The sequence below is a fragment of the Callospermophilus lateralis genome, chromosome 18 (genome assembly GCF_048772815.1).
Source record: "Callospermophilus lateralis isolate mCalLat2 chromosome 18, mCalLat2.hap1, whole genome shotgun sequence".
In the NCBI taxonomy this organism is placed as follows: domain Eukaryota; kingdom Metazoa; phylum Chordata; class Mammalia; order Rodentia; family Sciuridae; genus Callospermophilus; species Callospermophilus lateralis.
The window spans coordinates 22,437,447-22,456,724 of record NC_135322.1 but is presented as its reverse complement, the minus strand read 5'-3'; the positions used below and the strand labels follow the sequence as shown (position 1 = coordinate 22,456,724).

The 19,278-nt window shown below is 51.0% G+C and overlaps 1 protein-coding gene across 1 annotated transcript in view; it reads right to left on the bottom strand.

Annotated features, from left to right (window-relative positions):
* LOC143383840 (uncharacterized) overlaps window positions 1-19,278 on the bottom strand; it is a 144,565-nt gene that overhangs the window by 123,268 nt on the left and 2,019 nt on the right. The window contains exons 4-6 of the mRNA XM_076838791.2: window positions 19,021-19,105; window positions 18,074-18,824; window positions 15,949-16,419 (exon numbers count right to left, since the gene is read on the bottom strand). Of these exons, the coding sequence (XP_076694906.1) occupies window positions 18,741-18,824; window positions 19,021-19,105 (169 nt within the window). The 3' untranslated portion in view covers window positions 15,949-16,419; window positions 18,074-18,740. The remainder of the gene's footprint in view (window positions 1-15,948; window positions 16,420-18,073; window positions 18,825-19,020; window positions 19,106-19,278) is intronic.

The following is a 19,278-nucleotide window of genomic DNA, read 5'->3' as shown; positions in this document are numbered from 1 at the left end:
CCCAGATATTTCTGAGCCCCATGAAGGGTGAGCATCTCTTCAAGCTACCTGGCACCAAGATGGGCACCCTCTTTCCCAAACCCAAGACCCAAGGTCTGATAAGAACATGTCTGTGAATGAGGTACAAAGGACAGAATTGCAATCGGGAGAACTCAGGCCCGTGGCTGGTTCTTCTCCCTGCTGTGGACCACCCCCATCACACCAGACGCAACTAGCCCTGTGCTCTTTAGCTTTCCTGGGCATCAGTGATGTTAGCTGAGCCAACGTACATGGGGCATCCCCACCCACCATCGGGCCTCCTCCCTCTTCCCAGACATGCTGAATGGGCACCACGGGACTGAGAGGGTGCTGACAGCTCACTCTGGCACCATTTCCTCTAACCAGTGTGTGTCCACTGCAGCTGACGGGCCACGGCTCTCACCCCTTTCCTTCTCTCCTCAGCCTGGTTTCCCTGAGGACCGCGTTGATCTCCATCTCTTGATTTGATCACATACTGCCTTAGATGCTCTAGCAAAAGTGGCATTCAGTGAATGCTTGAATTGGAGCAGATATGCCAAAGGACAGGCTTCTATGCCAGTCATTAGGATTACAATGAGCCAGGGGCCTCGGCGTCTGAACAAATACATCTTAATGAGGGTATGACAGTCAGGACCCTTGTGACAAGTGACAGAAACACAAACCAAGCCAGATCAGGCATAAAGGGAGGATTCGTGGTTTCCAACCCCAGAAAAGACAGGCATTCTCTATGGGTGGCTGGGGATGTGACGGGTGTCTCCATCTCTCCTCGCCATTTTTCCCAAGGCTGTCTCGGAAACTGGACAGTGGCAGCCACAACCCCAGGTTTACAAGTCCCAAACTGCCACAGGGTTTAGAGACAGCAAAGGAGGAGGGTCTTCTCTTGATTCCAAATTTAAAATTCCTGCTGATTTTCTGCCTCGAATTTGAGTCACATGGTCCCATTGGCCACAGCCTGACCTCCACCCCCAGGAAATGCAGGGTGAGCCAAGGAAGAAGTTCTCCCAAAGTAGAAGCACGCTGCTGATACAGAGGAGACAGACAGCACGGAACAAAGGGAAGGACACCCATGACTGGGCCATGACCTCTGCAAAGTGCATTTAGCTGCCATTTCTTTCAGACTCTTCTACAGCAAAGGACTCACCTTGTGTGGGATTGCAGGTGGTTCAATATCTGAGTGGGGACTTCCTGGCTTCACCCTCAACTGCAAAGCACTTTAGAGGGGATGTGCCCTGCAACAAGGCCTTCCAAGCCTTAGCCTCAGAGCAGCACATGGTCACCTGGCTGAGCATGCCAGGAACCCATGAGAAGTGGAGCCCAAAGAGCGGCCTGCAGGTAATGTGCCCTTTTAGTACCCTTCAAGTCCCCAGGCACTGCCAACCCAGGGTACCTGCCATCAAGTCCCCTGTTCCCATGCAACAAGACACCCTCTTCCCTCTCTGCCATTGTGATCACCCCATCCCCAACCACAGGAGCTGATCCTGATATAGCCCATTAATATAGTGGGAAGTGAGACGGAAGGAAACATGCAGGATGTGGTCATGAGCAAGTTACTGCTGTAAGCTCAAGCCTCCTGGGGCACCACTGGACCATGGTGCAGAAAAGGCCTGGGAGCTGTCCCACCTAAGAAGGGAGGAAGCAGGTATTTAAATAATCCATCAACTCTCCTTCATCACCAGCTGAAGGCTGCTCCTGGGGAAATGGACTCCCCCCTAACCCTAGGCCCCTGCTGCATGCTACCGAGTCTGCAAGGAGAGCGCCACATACCCAGGATAAAGAGCAACTGTGTGCAGGGCAACCGTGAGTAATCGGGGAGGGGAGTGGCACACCCATGGCATTTGCTGCAGTTCCAAGCAGCTCCTTTATGGGACTGAGACAAGCCCCAGGTGACAGGGAGAGGGTTTTAATCCCATAGAGAAGAGCAAGCCTCATTCCAAGTCACAAGTCACCCAGGGAAGCTGGGTGCCTCCTGCTGCCTCCTGCTGCCTCCTGCCTGCCTGCTCTGAGTGTCTAAAGCTGCATGTCCTAGCAGGCTGCTCAGAGGTAACGTTTGCCCCAGAGTAGGCTTCTCCTCGAGGTGTGTGCAGACAACAGGGAGGGGGCCGCTGGTGCAACCTACCATTTTAAATTAAGTCAGTAACTCTCTTGTCTGCATCATAATTAACTTGACTTTCTTCAAAGGGAGACATTAAGGCAAAATGTTGGGGATTTTTTAAAAAAAGAAAAGCCATTTTCCTCACTCATATTATTTTTGATGAGCTAAGTGGTGTTAGCTTTTAAATTGCAATTGAGAGAGAAGATACGCACACACAGAGTAATGGACAATTTTAATTTTCAACAATTGTGATTGTGAATAATGCTGCTAATGCTACTAATAGCTTCCACGGTGGTTTATATTCATTTCCCCCAAATGCTCAACTCCAGACTTCTATATTGAAGAATAAAAAGATGACTTGGGCCAATTAGTACACATCGTGTGTGTTCCACATCCTCTTATCCAGAAGAGCCTTCTGTGATGTACCCATTTATCAGAATCACGGGGTGTTTCTGCAGCCCTTACCGGGAAACGGGAACGATTTGGAGGAAGAGGTTCAATGTGACCCGCTGAATCACCACCTGAGTGGAGCATCAGGAAGACCTGGCCATCTCCTGAAAATGACTCTCCACCAGCAAGAAAATGAAACACTCCCTTCACAAAACATCCCCATGGTCAGCGGCAATCGACGAGCTATGGGCGCCTTTAAAAATAAGCCCCATTGTTCCCCAACTGCCTATTAATAGCTTGAAAAGACATCTGTTTCTAATTTGGTCTTCTCAAATCAAGAAATCTTCCTTTCACTTTCCTCCAGGGCCAGGATGAAATCAATCAAGCGACAAAATTTATCAAGCACCAGGCACATTCCCAGCCCAGAATTTTGAAGCCAAATCTGCAATCTCACCCAGGTACCCAGAGACCCAGGGAGCACATGCACTTTCTTCAGTGCTGACGTCCTTCCACACACAGACAGCACAGAGACCACTGGGAGAGAGCCCAGTGTCAGGCTGGCACACCCCTCAGCACCCCAGCCTCCTCTACTCTGCCCTCAGGAGCCAGCTGTTTTACCAGATTCTGCCACCATGCATAGCTCCCTTGGAATCCACTACTCTCAGTAACTCTTCCCATCTCTGAATATCTGTGACTGCTTAATTCTCCTGAGTGTGCCTCCAAGGGCTGGGGATGTGGCTCAGTGATAGAGCACTTGCTTAGCATGTACGAAGCCAGGGGTTCAATCCCCAGTATCAAAAAAAAAAAAATTAAATTCTCCCAACAACAGGTTTCACTCTGTTCTCTGGGCCTATATGCAGCAGGGTGACCCTTTTTTCCCATGACAAACTTTCAACTACTTGGGAAGAGATTTTTCTCTGTCCTACAAATCCGTCTCAGTTTTGGCACCTGAGAAACCGGGCTGTTGTGGACCCAATGCTCAGACAGAAAATTGAGTCCAGTGACATAAAGTCACATGGAGACACATTCCTGGCAGCTGCGCGGCTAAGTGTTTGTGTGTCCCCCTCCACCACCACCCCTGCCCTCATTTCTTGCTGTTCCACATAGGCGATAATTCCTCTAGTCACTGTGCTCACCCCAGAACCTTTGCTCAGCCTTCCTCTGCCTGGTAGCCTCTACTCTGAGTTCTGCAAAGCTGATTCCTATCTTGTCATCCAGGTCTTTAGGGTGCCCTACTCTGACCTCACTACTAAAGCACACCCCTAGCCAAACTCCAGAACAACCTTTCTACAGAGAAGTTAGCACTATGCAATTTTTTTCTTCCTTTTTATTCACATGTTTATGAGCTGTGTCACCCCCTGGAATGTAAAAGCATGAATAACCACAGAGTAGGAACCCCATAAATTTTGCCATCTGAATAAAGAAAATAGTTTCCCAGGCCAGGTAGGGTGGCACACACCTGTAATCCCAGCGACTCAGGAGGCTGAGGCAGGAGGATCACAACTTCAAGGACAGCCTTGGCAACTTAAAGAGAACTCAACAACTTAGCAAGACCCTGTCTCTAAGGGCTAGGATACAAAAGGGCTCAGTGGTAAAGCATCTCTAGGTTCAATCCCTAAGAAAGGAAGGAAGGAAGGAAGGAAGGAAGGAAGGAAGGAAGGAAGGAAGGAAGGAAGGAAAGATAAAAGCTTCCCAAGCCAAAGACACAGCAGCTGGAGTAAAGATGCACAAAGAAGCTATGGAAACTTCTGGATCTGAGCACAAGACTTGGAGTGAAACAGGTTCAGGCTGGCCAGCTGTGTGGCCTTGGGCAAATTTCTTAACCATCCTCAGTCTTGGCTTGAACAATTTGCAAAATGAGTGCAGTCAGAGCACATGGCCTATGGCCGGTATGAGGTGGTACCTGCACACCCCGTGGAATATTAGTGGGTTCAGAACAAATGCTCTGTCTATGAGCTACAGTTTTGAGTGGGGGAAATTGGGATCAGAGCACAGGGCTGGCCACAGAGGGAGAGGAGGCTGGGTGGCAGGGGAGGAGGTGGCCTTGAATGTTATGTAAAGGCTCCTGCCCTGGTGAGTGCACAGTGGTTGGAACTTCCCAGGGCCCAGCAAGCTTAGGGCAGAAGAGGCAAAATCAATGTACCATGGAGGCCAAGAGAGGGAAGCTGCTCCTGGCTGGGTTGCTTCCCAGCAGTCTCCTGTTTTGTACCCACAGAAGAGCCTCCAGCCCACTGGGGGGCACAGCTCAGGGGAGGGCAGCTCGAGGGGCAGCAGGTGGGCAGAGGTTTTCATCTGCAGCTCAGATCCTCTGAGAGGCCACTGAGAAAGGAACCAGGCCCAAGGTTTCAGGCTGGGCCTGCAGCAGCCCTCCCTGCCGACAGAACTCACGCCCTTGGAGCGTGACGGCAAGCCGGAGGCCCCAGGAAAACGGGCTCCTTGCGGGCCTCAGCCTCAACCTCCTGGGCCCCAGCCTCAGCTTCATAAGCTCCACGCCCCCTGCAGCTCCTGGTTTCCAGCCAACCCGCTTCCTTCAGCCCCTGGGTCCCCAGGACACAGCCGGAATTGTCTGGCCTGGGGCAGGCGACGAGCCACAGCTGAAGGGACAAGGCCCAGCTGTTCCTGGAGACAAGTGCACAGCTTTCTTCCCACATGAAAAGGGAACCTGTGTCCCCTGGAAGAGGGAGAAGAGGAGGAGGGAAAGGCCAGGGAAGGCCCAGGAACAGTTATATATATCCCTCCTCAAGGGCCCCCGTCCCCTGGAGTGGGCCTGTGGGGCCAGGAAGGGGATGCAGTTCTGACTCCTGAGCACACTGCCCAGCCTCCTCTGGATGCCCACTTAAAGTTCAGCCCTGGCAGAATCCGAGGCCTGGCCTCTGCGGAAAACCCTTGTGGGACCCTGGGCCAGCCCCTTCCCCCGTGTGATTTCAGTCTTCTCCCCTGAAAAAGTGGACATTGGAGAATTTTCCCTGTGGTTCTTACAGAGGAACAGCTTCAAGGAAGGAGGGGCCATTTCCTAGAAAGGTCAGGGCCCCCGGAGAAAAAGGAAGTATGACCCTGGACATGATAGGGATGAGGACCCAGACAGGGCCATCAGACCCCCCCGTGGGCTTCGAAGGCAGACCCCAGCGTGCCCTTCCTGGCCCGGGCAGTCTCCCACGTTCGTTCTCCGAGGCCCCAGGAAATTACCAAAGAGGAGGTGCTGGGGCTGGGTTAGGATAGTCTGCCCAGTGGAGCCTAGATCTATCGTCACTATGGGAAGTTCCTTCAAACCCTCCTCTGAAAGAGTACAGGACTAAAAACTAGCTAAGGAGTGTCTCTTTTTTATATGTCCTGTTCCCTGGACTTTGTCATCAATCATGACCTTATTCTTTGGAAATAAGAAATCCATTTCTGCACCAGCCTTCACATACACATCCCGCAGGAACAGGACCTCTCCCCACTGACTCCACTTCAGTCTCCAGAACTGGGTAAAGGCAGGACCTCCCTGAGCATCAGCCCTTTGAGATTTAGCTTCAGGGCACCTGGGACTCCCTTCCCAGGAGGGCCAAGTCCTTGGCTTTGAAGAGGGGCAGACAGTATGCCATGCCGACAGGGCTGGACAACAATAAAGGCACTGTGGGTCAGTAAGGGCTAGTAGGTGTGGAGAGGCCCATTTAACCTCACCCTTATTTAAAATATCAATGTCTGCTATTAATGACATGCTATTTAATTTTTAATCAGGGGTGGTAGAGACCTGGACAGATCCTGCCAGATCCTCTCCAGTAGTTACTGACAGAAAACTGAGCTCCAACTGGAGTTCAAAAAAAAAAAAAAGGGGGTGGGGGCCAGAGGTCACTGTATGGGGTACACTTCCCTCCAAGTGTGATGGCAACTGATATCCAAACATTATAGAAGTCTTTTCTCTGTGACTCTGGCCTGACTCCTCACCCACATGGTGAAAGATGGCTCCAGCCATCATCCTCAATGCCTGCCTTGCTGGAGCACTACTTTCCTGATAACCAGACCAGACTCTTTGTTATGATGTGTTAGGTCCAATGAGACCCCATTCACCCTGGACCTCTTTTACTGGGCTCAGGCACAGGACTGTCCTTATCAGCAAGGACTGGGTCACATTTCCCAGTCCTCTGAAGCTGGGGAATGGGACTAGGCACAACTGTCCAATAAAAACCAGTTGGAGGAAGGGTTTATCATCTCCACGTTGAAAGTCCCACCACATACCTGGGATTCAGGTGAGCTTTCCCCATTCTACAGAAGAATGAAGGCCAAGGAAACTAACTTGCCCATCTTTTCTCAAGGATTGCCATTTGTTGCATTATGATTGAGATGTTTCTGAGAGGCCCATTCGTGTTACTAGGGAGCCACCTTTAGGACAGGTGGTGTCCATGCCTCCTCAGAGTTTGTTCCCTCTCCAAGATCACCCCACAGAGCTGTGGATGCAACCCAGGCACCCACTGATGTGACGCAGGGCCTCTGCAAAGCCGAGCAGGCAAAGCCTCGGACATGTTTTAACAGTGAGATGGAAGTCGTTAGCTCCCTTTTTAATTTAACAAGCCCAATTTTATAAATAAGAGTGAATTTTCCCAGGCTATTATTTCTAATTATGCATTTACATCAATTCACATTATGCGGTTGATGAAATGTTAATACCAAAGGCAATTTTCTGCTGACGGGTGGCATGGAGAAGAGCTTTCTTCACATTACAAGTCAATATTTTTGGAAATAATTACCCAGTTGCTCACCAGAGTCTGCACTGACTAACCCAGTGGCTGTGTCTATACAGCCCCCAACTTGAGACGCTGAGGAAATGCTCCAACAGGGAAAGAGGACAGAGGAGACCCCATGCACACTGAGTGGCATCTGGACAGCTCTGACCGGTAGCCCCCACCAGGGCTAGCTTCAATTCAACTGTGTACCATTACTGGTGCCCTTGGATTCATTACTAAATGTCTTCAGAACTTAGGTTTTATCTACAAGATGAGAATGATAAAGTAAGTCTCTTGTAGAGTAAGTTAATGCATTTATGTCTTCATTGTTGATTAACTTATGAAATATTTATTGCAGTCCTACACTGTCAGGCATACTCTAGGCGCTCAATAAATGACAGGGATGTTGAGGAGGAGGAGAAGGTAAAAGCACACACTAACAGATGAGGTCAGTAAGTGCCTCCTTGCCCTGTGTGGCAATGCACCTTGGGACTGAATGGCAACAGCAGCCACAGAGGCAGAGAGGTCTGGCTCCCGACACTGTCCAAATTCTGAGGGAAAGCACCAGAGGACCTGCCCTTCAGCACAAGGAACATTCCTCCACAGCCAGGTGCCAGGGCTCGGGGAGACCTTGGCATCATCCAGGAAGTGATGAGTTGGTGACTGAGGCGGTGAAGAGAAAAGGACACAACTGAGAGAAAGGTCACAGCAATGGGCCTCAGGGCGAGTGAGAGAAAGGGTCAAGGATTCCTCCCAGTGGTCTTCCTGGCTGTCAGGAAAAGCACTAAGACTGAGAAGGTTGGAAGTGGGCCAGGTTTCACAGGGCGCTGTGTTCATGAAGACAAACCATCAGCCCCGTGTGGACATTGTGAGGTTCCCTTGAGACACATGCACTGAGGCCCACAAAGACAGAGCTAGAGAAAAGGCTTATGGGGAGTAGCAAGGAACCCGGGCACTCAGTGGTTTGGCAGACATGATTATAACAGGGGGACTAGGGTGTGCAGCCAGAGCAGCTAGAGTCAGTAAGGTGACTGTCACAAGTCAGGGGAAGCCAGCGCTTCAGGGAGCGGAGTATGCTCGATGGTGCTGAATGTTCTAGAAGGCCAAGCTCAGGACATGTGAGACTTACCCTGATCTGATCAGTATATATTGTATACATGCATTGACATGTCATGCTGCACTCCATAAATATGTACAATTCTGTATTCATTAGATTTTTTAAAAAATTTCTTTCTTTAAATCTTTGAGAACAATGAAGTACTGAGGTATCTTACATTATGTATTATCTCACATTTCAGTAAATAAATAGGTGGAAGCCAGGCGGAGAAACTAAAGGGCAGGTGAAAACAGACATAGAGAAGACATCCTTGCTGTGAAAGAGAAGAGGGAGAGAGGTGGGTGCCTCTATCAGCCTCTGTAGGAAGATCCTGGAATGAGACCAGCTGTGTTCTCCCCAGCCTCAAGCTCAGGAGCCAGGAGCAAAGTAGGCCAGGGCAGAAACCCGAGAGCAGAGCAGACCAACCTAGGCTTGTCTCTCCTTCTGTTGAGCTCAGTTTCCTTGTCTGTGGGGGGTGGGGAGGGGAGTAATTCTGGACACAGGGTGCTGTTGAGGGTGGAATGAGAGCATGGAGCCTGGCCAGCAGCCGCTGCACAACCCACCTGCAAGAGCAAGGTGCAGATGATTCCCTGGGGCCAGCACCACCACTTCCCTGAAGTGGCTGCCATATGCATGCCACACGACAGCAACAGCCCCAGAACTGAGCAGTGCCCACCCCAGGTGGGGCATAGGGCTGCGGGTCAGGAATGAGGCCTCCATCACCTCCCACATCATGGCCCCTGGCCTCCCATAAATGCTTCTTGTGCTGAAGGGTGGGTCCTTCTGGGGCTTTCCCCCAGGGCTCAGGCTGCATGTGCAGACAAACATCTCTGATTTCTCTGCCACTCATCAGCATCTCTCCCTTCCCCCTTTATATGTCTGCCTGGCCCGCAAGAGCCTGGAGTCCAGTGGTGGGCTCCACAGATCTCCAGAGATCTCAGAAGGGAAGGGAGAGGGAAGGGAGCCTATATACTGCATAAACAAGTTGATCCCTCTACTGTGCTAGGGTACAGGTCCTCAGGTCACCTGACCCTGTCCAGAGGGGAAGGGGAAGAGAAACCAACCATTTGTCCCCAAGAGCAGGTCAACAGGGGAAGGAGGACAGGCCTGGAGGAGGAGGCAGGGAGGGGAGTCAGGCTTAAATTTGTGGTCCCAGGAAGAAAAGTGGGCTATTAGAAAGAGATGGGAAGAGAGGACAGGAAAGGCAGGAGAGGGAACAAGAGAAGGAAGGAAGAGAGGAGGAGGAGGAAGAAGAAGAAATATAAAAGGAGGAAGACAGGGAGAAAAGGGCCTTTCCCTAGAGCTGTCTCCAGTTTCCTTTTCCCCTTCAGCATCCCCACACCCCACAGAGGACACGCTTGGGAGAGCAAGCCACGAGGCTGAAAACTGCCTCACTGTGATGTGTGTGTACACACACAATCTGTGCACACACACACACACACACACATGGCCTGCACACACACACTGTCTGGGTATTCTCACATCTTTGTGTGCACCCGTGTTGTCTGTTCACACGGCTGTCACTCTGTCTGTGTGAGCAAATGCTACCTGTGCACACACATAGAAACACAGAAGGTGACCGATCTGAACATACTACACCCACACTCTGGGCAAGTCATCCAGTTATAGTGACTGCACACATGTGCATGTGCACACATATACCTCCTCTGCATACCCATTATCTGAGTGCATGCCCACCCCCTACGTCCTGAGGGTACATCCCTCAGACCCGGGTCCCCAGGAAGAAGGGTGGTGGAAGGCTGGAGCCCATCTGGAGAGCATGCCTGAACCAGATTGTCTTTGAGAGGAGAATCTGCAGGTGAGAGAATATGCAAAGAATGGGGGTTGGTGATGCTTGAAGCTGGAATCCAGGCGGTCAAACTCCTAGCCCCAACCCTGCCTAGGTAGGTGTAAACAGAAGCTACAACCCCTTAACAAGCCTGCAGGTATACTCCAGAGGCACTTCTGCTACTCTCCCTTACCCCAAAATGCACCCCAGTTTTGTGGCTCATCCCTGCCCAACAGGCCACCCTGATCTCCCTCTGCCCACCCCCAGCTGGGGGGCTCTGAAAGCCACACTGCATGCCTGACCCCTACTGCCACAGTGCAGGCCAGTATTGTTGCTGCAATCTCATGGGACAACACTTCCCCCACAAGGGAGAGTCCTGAGCCCACCAGGGCCTGGTCCTTTGTCAATAACTGGGACAACTGGGCCCTGAGGTACCCCAGGCCACTCATACAGCAGGTACTCCCTAAAGGCTCACTACACTGGATGGAGCTACCTCTAAACTTGACAAAAATTTTTATACCTATTCTCCCCTATTGCTGGCCACCTGGTCCTGGAAAGAGCAGGACAGTGTGTTGTTCCCCAGGATCAGAGGATGGGGCTAAGCCAGGGAAAGGACACGGGCACAGGCCAGCATGGTCTGGCACCAAAGCCTTTCCCAGAGAATCTCATTTGATAGTTTTTTTTTTTTTTTTTTTTTTTTTCCCCTAGGAGGGGAAAAATGATATTCTGAAACATTATGGTGAAAAAAAAGTAAGTTAGATCTGAAGCATCAAAGACATTTTGCAAATAAAACCAGGTCCTTCTGTGGCTAGCAACTACAGAGTTTAAACCTCCAGGCACCTAGGCCCAGCCAACAGGCCCCATGGGGCACAGCACTGTGTCCACCTGACATTGCACTCCTGGGAGAAAGTGGGCCTGCCTCCAGAGAGCTGGGGCAGCAGAGAAATCCCATGTGTGCATGGCCGTGGCAGCTGGCCGTTCCTCAGGCAGGGTGACCTTTTGTCAACTTCGGACAGGAACACAAATCTACCATCACTCTGGATTGGCCTTGATTGGATCAAAATCCCATCGGAAAACCGGGGGGGAAGGCAATAAAACCTCCAGAATTGATATTAAACCACTGACATTTCACAAACCTAGCAGCGCTGGCAGCTGCCAGTCTATCGGCAGGAGAAACTCTAAAGGGGCAAGTCAGGCGTGAAGGTCATGGCAGTGCCAGGGAGCCACTCCCAGACCTCGGCATCAGCGCCAAGGGGAGCAAGAGCTTAGATGGCGGAATTCAGCCTACTCAGACCGGGATGGGAGCCCCCACAGGAAAACCCTGTCCATTTTGTACCCTGTCTACACATTTGCAAATTTATATTGAAGCAGGGGTAATGAACTGACCTTCAGGATGGCCCAGACCTAACAGGGTCCTGAAGCTGAAGATGATCTTAAATCAGGAGCTCGTCCCTACCTTCTGACCCCATACTATAGCTCCACAGCCAGCACCCAGGACAGGACCAGGAAAGACCAAGGTTACTTTTAGAGAATGGCTGGGACCTGGGAATTCACTGAAAGTCATATAATTGCCTTGGCTTCCTGCCACCCAGCACCCATTGAGCATCTGCCACATGCCAGACAAGGTGTCCAGGTAGGTACAAGGATGAACTGGGCATAGCTCCTGTCCTGGAAAGACTCAAACTGTGCACATTTTTCCCCAGGTAAACCCTCCTGGGCAAAAGCAGGGAGCTGGGCTGAAATAAGGCACTGCCAGGAACCAGTCCTCCCTCCCAAACACCTGCCTCTACACTGAAGGTGAACAGTGAGAGTCTCCTCAAGTCTGCCAGCTCCAGGCACAGATCTACCTGTACATACAGAGCTAGCCCTATGCTGGCCTTGAGAGGAAAGCACGAGAAGGCCGAGAAGGTGGAAGCCCTGTCCAGTTCCCAAGGAGGCCCAGGAAGCCACTGTGGAGGTGGCAAATCCTGCCACTTTCCTCTTTACCCCCTGCCCCATGCCAACGGCAGACATCACTAATCACCTGATGTGGTCTCAGAGAACCCAACACAGAGTCCCCATAGTCACCACCTCTTCCTGGAAGTTGAACTGTGAAATGAAAGTAAGACTGAGCTCTCCTGGAACAAGAGCTTAAAGTCATACCTGAGGGCCACTCTGGGTATGGGAACAACAACCAAAAAAAAGGGCAGACAAATGTGGAGGGAGAAATAGATTATGTGGAAGATTTCCTAGAGGAAAAATAGACTCCAGCTGGGCAGAGTTAGTCACAGTGCTGGGTGAACAGGCCATCCGTCCAGGGCTGGCCTGACAGGATGGACCATCTAGGACTAGAGACAGATTCCTGAACCCAACCTTGAAACTCCTAGGTGGAGCCAGAGATGAGTCTTCTGCTAGAACTGCAGGAACTCCCCGGCCCAGGACAGTACTGATGGGATCAAGGATCTATCTACTTTGCTTTCACCTTTGGAGCCACCACTGGGGCATGGAGATGAGTTATTGAGTGCCCCAGAGCCTCTTGTGTCCCACAGTGCCTGGCATCCTGTTAGGGTGCTCTGGTCAGAAACCTACCACGGTGGCCCAGAAAGTTACAGAGGGGTGCCAGAGTCTTGAGGACCTGAATCCTCAATGTGATTGGCATTTCCTGAGCCACTTCTAGAATCCAGAAATGCAAGGGACACCAGTCCATAATCATTGACATAAGTCTACCTCATGTTGATTTACAACGTCGCTTTCTGGACATCAGTTCATTGACCCCATATCAGCCCTGGGAGGTAAGGTCCTGGTGCCCTCCAACAGGAGGAGCTGAGTTCAGCATAGTGGAGACTCAGTGAAGATCCCTCAATAGCAGCATCCACCCCTGAGCTTGGACTTCCTCCCACCACACACACACACACACACACACACACACACACTGCTACTTCCATAGCACCATGCCCCAGACCTTGTGCTCACACTGGTCCCTTGATGGATTGAGGCTGAATTTTCAGGAAGCCAGTCAGTCCCAGAGAGACCAAGACCAGCAGGAGTAAACACGAGGATCGAGGGGAACCATAGATGCCTCTATCCCCCCAAAAGCATCTCCACCGGAATCATCAGACAGTGTCCTGAAGGAGGTCTGGAGAAAGCATGAGAGCAAGAGCCCTGACCCTCTGGCTGACCCCTAGTCATTAATAGCCAGCTTTGTGTTTTCCAATCACCGTCCTTGCCATTAAGGTGAAGAAAGCACATGGGGAAATAACAGAGTTTATCTCAAACAGATCGATCTGCTCAGATCCATCTGGCCCCAGCCTCTTAATTCTCCATAATGTCAAAGCAATTTTTGGTTAAGTATACAGACTGTCCTCTACTAAATTAAACTAATAGATCTAGTGGGAAATAAAACCCCGAGTGTATTGAGAATATTAAAAATAAAAAAAAAAATAAACTCTCCATGGGTCTGTAAGATTTATTTTGGCAAATGATTAAATAACACACACACACACACACACACACACACACACACACAGACTATAATAAAATCCATTAGGGGATGCGCAGCTCCATTGATCACCTCCAAGTTCTGACTCCCCTTCTCCTCTCTATAGCACCTTCCCTCCCCAGCACCCAGGTGCAAAAGCAGGCAAAAAGGATCCCCAAATGCCCATCCTCCATCCTCACAACACCAAAGGCAGCAAACACATGTGCTTTAAAATGTGTGCTGCTGCTGCTGCTGCTGCTAGTACTACACCCCAGCTGCTGAGCAAGCTGCTCTCCAAGTCGATCCTCCTGTCCACCCTTTGCACTCAACAACGTTAGCACACCCTTCCTACAGATGTGAAAGCTGAGGCTCTGAAAGGCCAAGACATGGCCAGGATCTGAAACCAGGTCCATCCGACTCTAGAGCTCTGGACACCACCTTGTTCTGCTTTGTTTCACTGTCCCATGAGCCACAGACAACCCAGGCCATGGAGACCAAGACCTTGCTCAGATGACACTCATCAGAATCATTGTTGATGTTTTCCCAACTAAATCCAGAATTTTGAGGAACCAGGAAGGATAAGGCAAAGACTTGGGCACCATGGGGCTCACCCCCAAACCTTCACACTTAAATTGTGCTGGGTGTGCTGCTATTTGTGAGTGTCAGCTCTCAAGGTCAAGGAGAACAGAGAACCGAAAAAAGGTGACAGGGAAGGACATTTCTCAGAGCTGGGTCCACATAAGGAGGTGTCTGTGGCCACCACCTTGCCTCTGCTCTGGGCTCCTAGCCTCAGTCTTGCACCTTGGATGGGATGGCCAGTTTCCTTGCTTCCAAGCCCACCCCACCCTGCAGATCATCAAGCCCTCCTCAGCACCGAGTTCAAAGTCTTAGCCTCTCCTGTCCCTCAACTCCACTGATGATCCTGTCACCCTAGACTTTTCTTTCTGTCCCTGCCACAACCCCAGATCTCCTACTTCCACAGGATTGCACAGTCAGCTGCTTATTTGAGATGCTGACACACACTGACCCCACCCCAGCTAAGCCAATCACCTTCTCCTATGTGTTTAGGACTCAGCTTGAAGTCAGGCAGCCTTCCTGGACAGGATCTACCTCTTCCCTCCCTGAAGGTCTCCCGCTAGAGGCTGGTCATTACATGCTGGATTTGCTCACCCACTAGGCTCCATGCACCATGACCAGGGCCATATCTTATCCTATCTGAGCCTCTCTCTTCTTGGCACAGAAATCCTCATGTTAGCCACCCAGCCCCAATGTACTGTCCCTTCCTCACCTCACCATGCCTCTGAAACTCAGTATGTTCTACCACATTTACTCCCTTCCCACAACCTTGGCACTTGTTGCACCTGCTGCTAAGCCCTCTTCTTCTCCCAGGTCTCTGCCTGGCTGGGCCCCCTCAGATCTCCCCCTGATCACTAAGTGCAGAGGGAGGGGGGCTGGGTGATGTTACCCACCACTGGATGAAATGATCAGGCTGTTTTGGTTTCCTCTTTGGGGGTCTTTCTCTTCCCCTTCTCTGGCTTAATGCAGGTTCTCGGCAAGCAGAAAATTTCCCTGGCTCACTACAAAAGCCCCAGCACTGGGTACACCATAGAGTAGGTGGCCATAGGTATGTGCTGGCCAATGAGGAAATCAGGTGCTCAGGACACGTTGGCTTGAATGAATGTCTGAAGTGAAACAGGCTCTGCCTGGAGCTTCTCCCTCTTCATTTCCCTTCTCTAGACAATTCCCAAGCCCAATCAATCCTGACTCTGACAAGCAAACACAGCCCCAGGCTCTGGGGACTCAGGGAGGGGACACTGACAAGGCAATGAAAATGACGACAGGCCAGATCCTGGGGCCTGGCAGCTGTGGGTCTCCTCCCTGAGCCAGCTGAGCCCAGGCTGACTGAGAGCCAGGCTCGCGTTGCCGAGGGCACACAAACAGGGCCAGGCCCTAAACCCTGATGAGAACAGAGGAGCCCTCTCCTGTCTCTGCCATACAGGGGCTAGAACCCAGCTTGGCACTCCCAGCTGGTGACAGGTGGGACCAAAGAAGGCAAAAGGAACCCAGTATGAGCCCTGTCACTTGCCCTCCCCCTGACTCAGGAGCACTCTGCCATCTCTTCCTTATCAATCCCCAGCAGGTTTTACAGGGCACCGAGAAGGCCTGCCCTCCCACCCAATCCCTCACTGACCTGACATGTGCCCTTGGAGGGCAGTCTTCCTGCTGCCAGACTCCAGGCCTTTATCCCCTGACACTGATGGCAAGTGAGTGACTAAATTGGCCAAAAATAAAAGTCCTATAAATCTGATATTTTGCTTTAAGCTGTCGGGTACACAGAGTGTGCTGGGATTATTGATAGAAAAGTTTATGGATGGGCTGCATCTTAAAATCAAAATACATTACCCAAAATCAATGTTGCTGTACGTGGTACAGGGAGGACGGGAAAGGTCAGCCGAGACAAGAATATCGAAACCCCAACTCCAAGAGGACCTGAGCATTAAAATAAATAAATTTTGAAAGTGAGTTCCAAGGAACGACATCTTCACTTAGGGCTGTAATTTAAGGGCGCTTTCACAAGTGACTGGGCAGGCTTTTTCTAAATAGTGCTATTTGAGGTACCTCTGAGAGCCCAGCGAGACCGTCCACAAAATGATATTGACAAGCGCCACGCATCCCAACTCCAAGCCCAACAAGAGCAGTGAGTGATGGCAGGAAAGGGACAGGGCACTGAGACTGGGCACATGGAAACCAGGGCATGACAGGAGCAAGCCCAAACCTGGGCCAGATAAATTAAAACCCCACTGGTCATATTACAGGAGTATTCACTACCAGGTCCCTTTACACAGAGATCCCACAGGCATTTCAGAGCTGTGCCTGGAGGGAGAGAAGGAGGATAAATGCTTGTCACCACCCACTGATGAGCAATCAGGTCTGGAAACAGGATAGTTGTGAACTGTGATCACAAGTCTATCAGCAGGAAACCCGCTTCACTTCTGGAAAGCAAGATTCACTCTAAACAGGGTATCTCTGTGGGAGTCCAAAGGACATTCCAAGTTGGTAGGGCTGAATAGCTCTGTCCCCAGAGAGAAGCTTCCCTTTGGGAGAAGCAACACTCCACCCCAGACACCTTCTTCTAGAACCTCCAGCTGAGAGACCACCAGGATGTGTGAAGAGGGAGCCAGCTCCTCCCAGGGAGTGGGTGGCCAGGCACCGGCAAGGTCCAATGGGAACCATGGCTGGTTTCAGCTTCCTGATCCTCCAACTGGCGAAAGGACTGGGTCAAAATCCCTGCCCTGTCCACAGGAAACCCCTAGCAAAAGTGCCCCTTCCCCAACACCCCTAACAGTGCTCCTAGTTTAAACATTTACTGGGTCTAAAGATGGATCAGACCCAGATAGGAGTTAAGGACACAGAGAAGAAGGTCCAACAGCTGCCTGCACAGGTTACAAGAGGGGACAAAAGAGCAAACAGCCCCTTTCAATTCAGCTGAATGGTCAGGGAAGAGACTGCAAGGCTCTATCAGGATGCCCCTGAGAGCCCTCAGTCCAAGGCAGGAAGCCTGCTCTCTTCACCAACTCCAGGTATGAGGACCAGAGCCCCACCTGCAGTAGGGAAGAGGTGGGTGTTTTTGGTTAAGAACAAGGACCTCAGAGTAAAACAGACCTGGGTGGAAGTCTCACTTGGCCCTTACTAGTTGTGTGAACTCAGGGAATTTTCATAAGCTCTCTGAGCTTCAGCCGCGTCACCCATAAAATTAGGTGAAATCACAATGTCTCCCCTACAGGATTGTTACTGGGATAAAATGACAACCCCATCCATGCACTCCACAAATATTTACTGAGCCCCTATTCTGTGCCAGGCCCTATTGTAGGGGCTTGGAGATGCATCAGGGAACAAAGCAAAGAGTTTTATAAACCTTGAACAAGAAACACAATGGATAATTGTACAGTACTTTGGAAGGTGAAAAGGGAGATGTGGGTGAGAAGTTGGGACTGCTGGGCAGGAAGCTGCAGATTGCAATACTAAATATGTAGCCCAGGTGGGGCCTCATTGAGAAGGTGACTTTCTGAAAAAAAGAACATAATGGGGTTAGCCAAGCAGGTGGTTGGGGGAGGGGCATCCAAGTCAGATGGTATAGCTGGTGCAAAGACCCTGGGGTGGGAGCATACCCCGTATATTGCATTACAGAAAGGAAGACAATGTGGTGAGAGAAGTGTGAACCAGAGAGAGGACAGAAAACACAAAGAAGTGAAGGCAGAGGAGGAAGCAGGGATCGGAAAGGTGAAACACTTGACCTTGTCAAGCCACTGGTATTTATGCCAAGTGAAATTGGAACCACTGAAGGGTTTTGAGCATAGGAAAGTAATGTGATTTCTGTTTGAGAAGGATATCAGTTGTCCTGTTGAGAACTGAAGCGTGGAAAGTGAGTAGCCAGTTGTCTGCTACATGAAAACCAGGTGATAATATATGACTCTTACCCTTATTAATAAAAATAACCACCTCATGCCATGGGCAAGAAACAACTTACCCCACAAGGTGATACAGACATAGAAGATCCACAGACCCTAAAGGTAATCAAGATGTGACTCCCTCTAGCTGCAGGAATTCTCCCCTTGCACATCCCTGACCACTGGTCATCAGTCCTTGCTTGGAGGGGTCCTGCTTGGATCTGGAGAGGAGACTGCTGCTTCTTCAGGCAAGCCACTGCACTGTGGGCTAGCTCTTGCCATGGGAATCCTGGCAAATTTCATTTGTAATTAGTCCCCAAATGAAATCTGCTTTCCTAGAATTCCACTATGGTCCTGAGTCTGTGTGGCACAGTGCAAGTCTGCCCCCTCCCTTCAGAAGCTGAGGACAGCAATGGGCCCTGCAGGGTCTTACATTCATCAATCCATAGTGGTTTCTAGGGGCAAATGGAATTTCCAAGGGAAAGCTGGTAAGTGGCACAGTGACAGAAGGAGCTAGCAACTGCATCTTTGGAGACCCTAGGAGGGACTTTGGTAACCAAGGGCTTAATAGATGAGCAACAGTGGCCCGGGGAATAGAAATGACTCCTTGGCCCTAGATGAGGAAACTGAAACCCAGGCCCAGGAAGGAGGCAGGGCGGTGCCCAGGGGCACCCCTCTGGCAAGGACAAGGCTTAGAAAGGGCTTGCAGCTTCTTCCTCTTGAAGGCTGTGCCCCTGGCAGCCAGGATCAGGGTGGCTGCTGGAAAGTATTTTCCCTCTGGTTTCCTTCTCCTTGGCTCTCTGGGAACCCTCTGGCGGTGCCTCCCGGAGGCTAGTGAGTAAGAAAAGCAGATACAGAATCCACTAGGTTGCTGCACCCCAACCTCGGGTGAGGGCTTCAGGACAGGGCTGGGGCTTTGACAGAGAAACCGAAATCCACTGACTGGGGACTCCCAAGAGGAAGGAGAATAGACCCATAGACCAGGGACAATGTACCCGGTCCCAACCATATGTCAGCCCTATATTACCTTTCGGGGACCAGACCGCACTCCCTCAGATGTCTGAGGAGATGGCAGGCTCGGATGAAGTCTGGGGGAGACCGGGATGCAGGGGCTGCAAGAGCGGGGGATGGGCCCCGGATAGTGGCTGTGGACTCGACCTCTGCCTCCCGCCGCCCGGATCTCCCTTTGCACTGGGTAAAGAGGGGGTAACCGCTGGCTAGGAACGTGCGGGTACGCAGGGACCGGCTATCGAGGGACAAGAACCCCGCCCCCGCCCAGAAACCT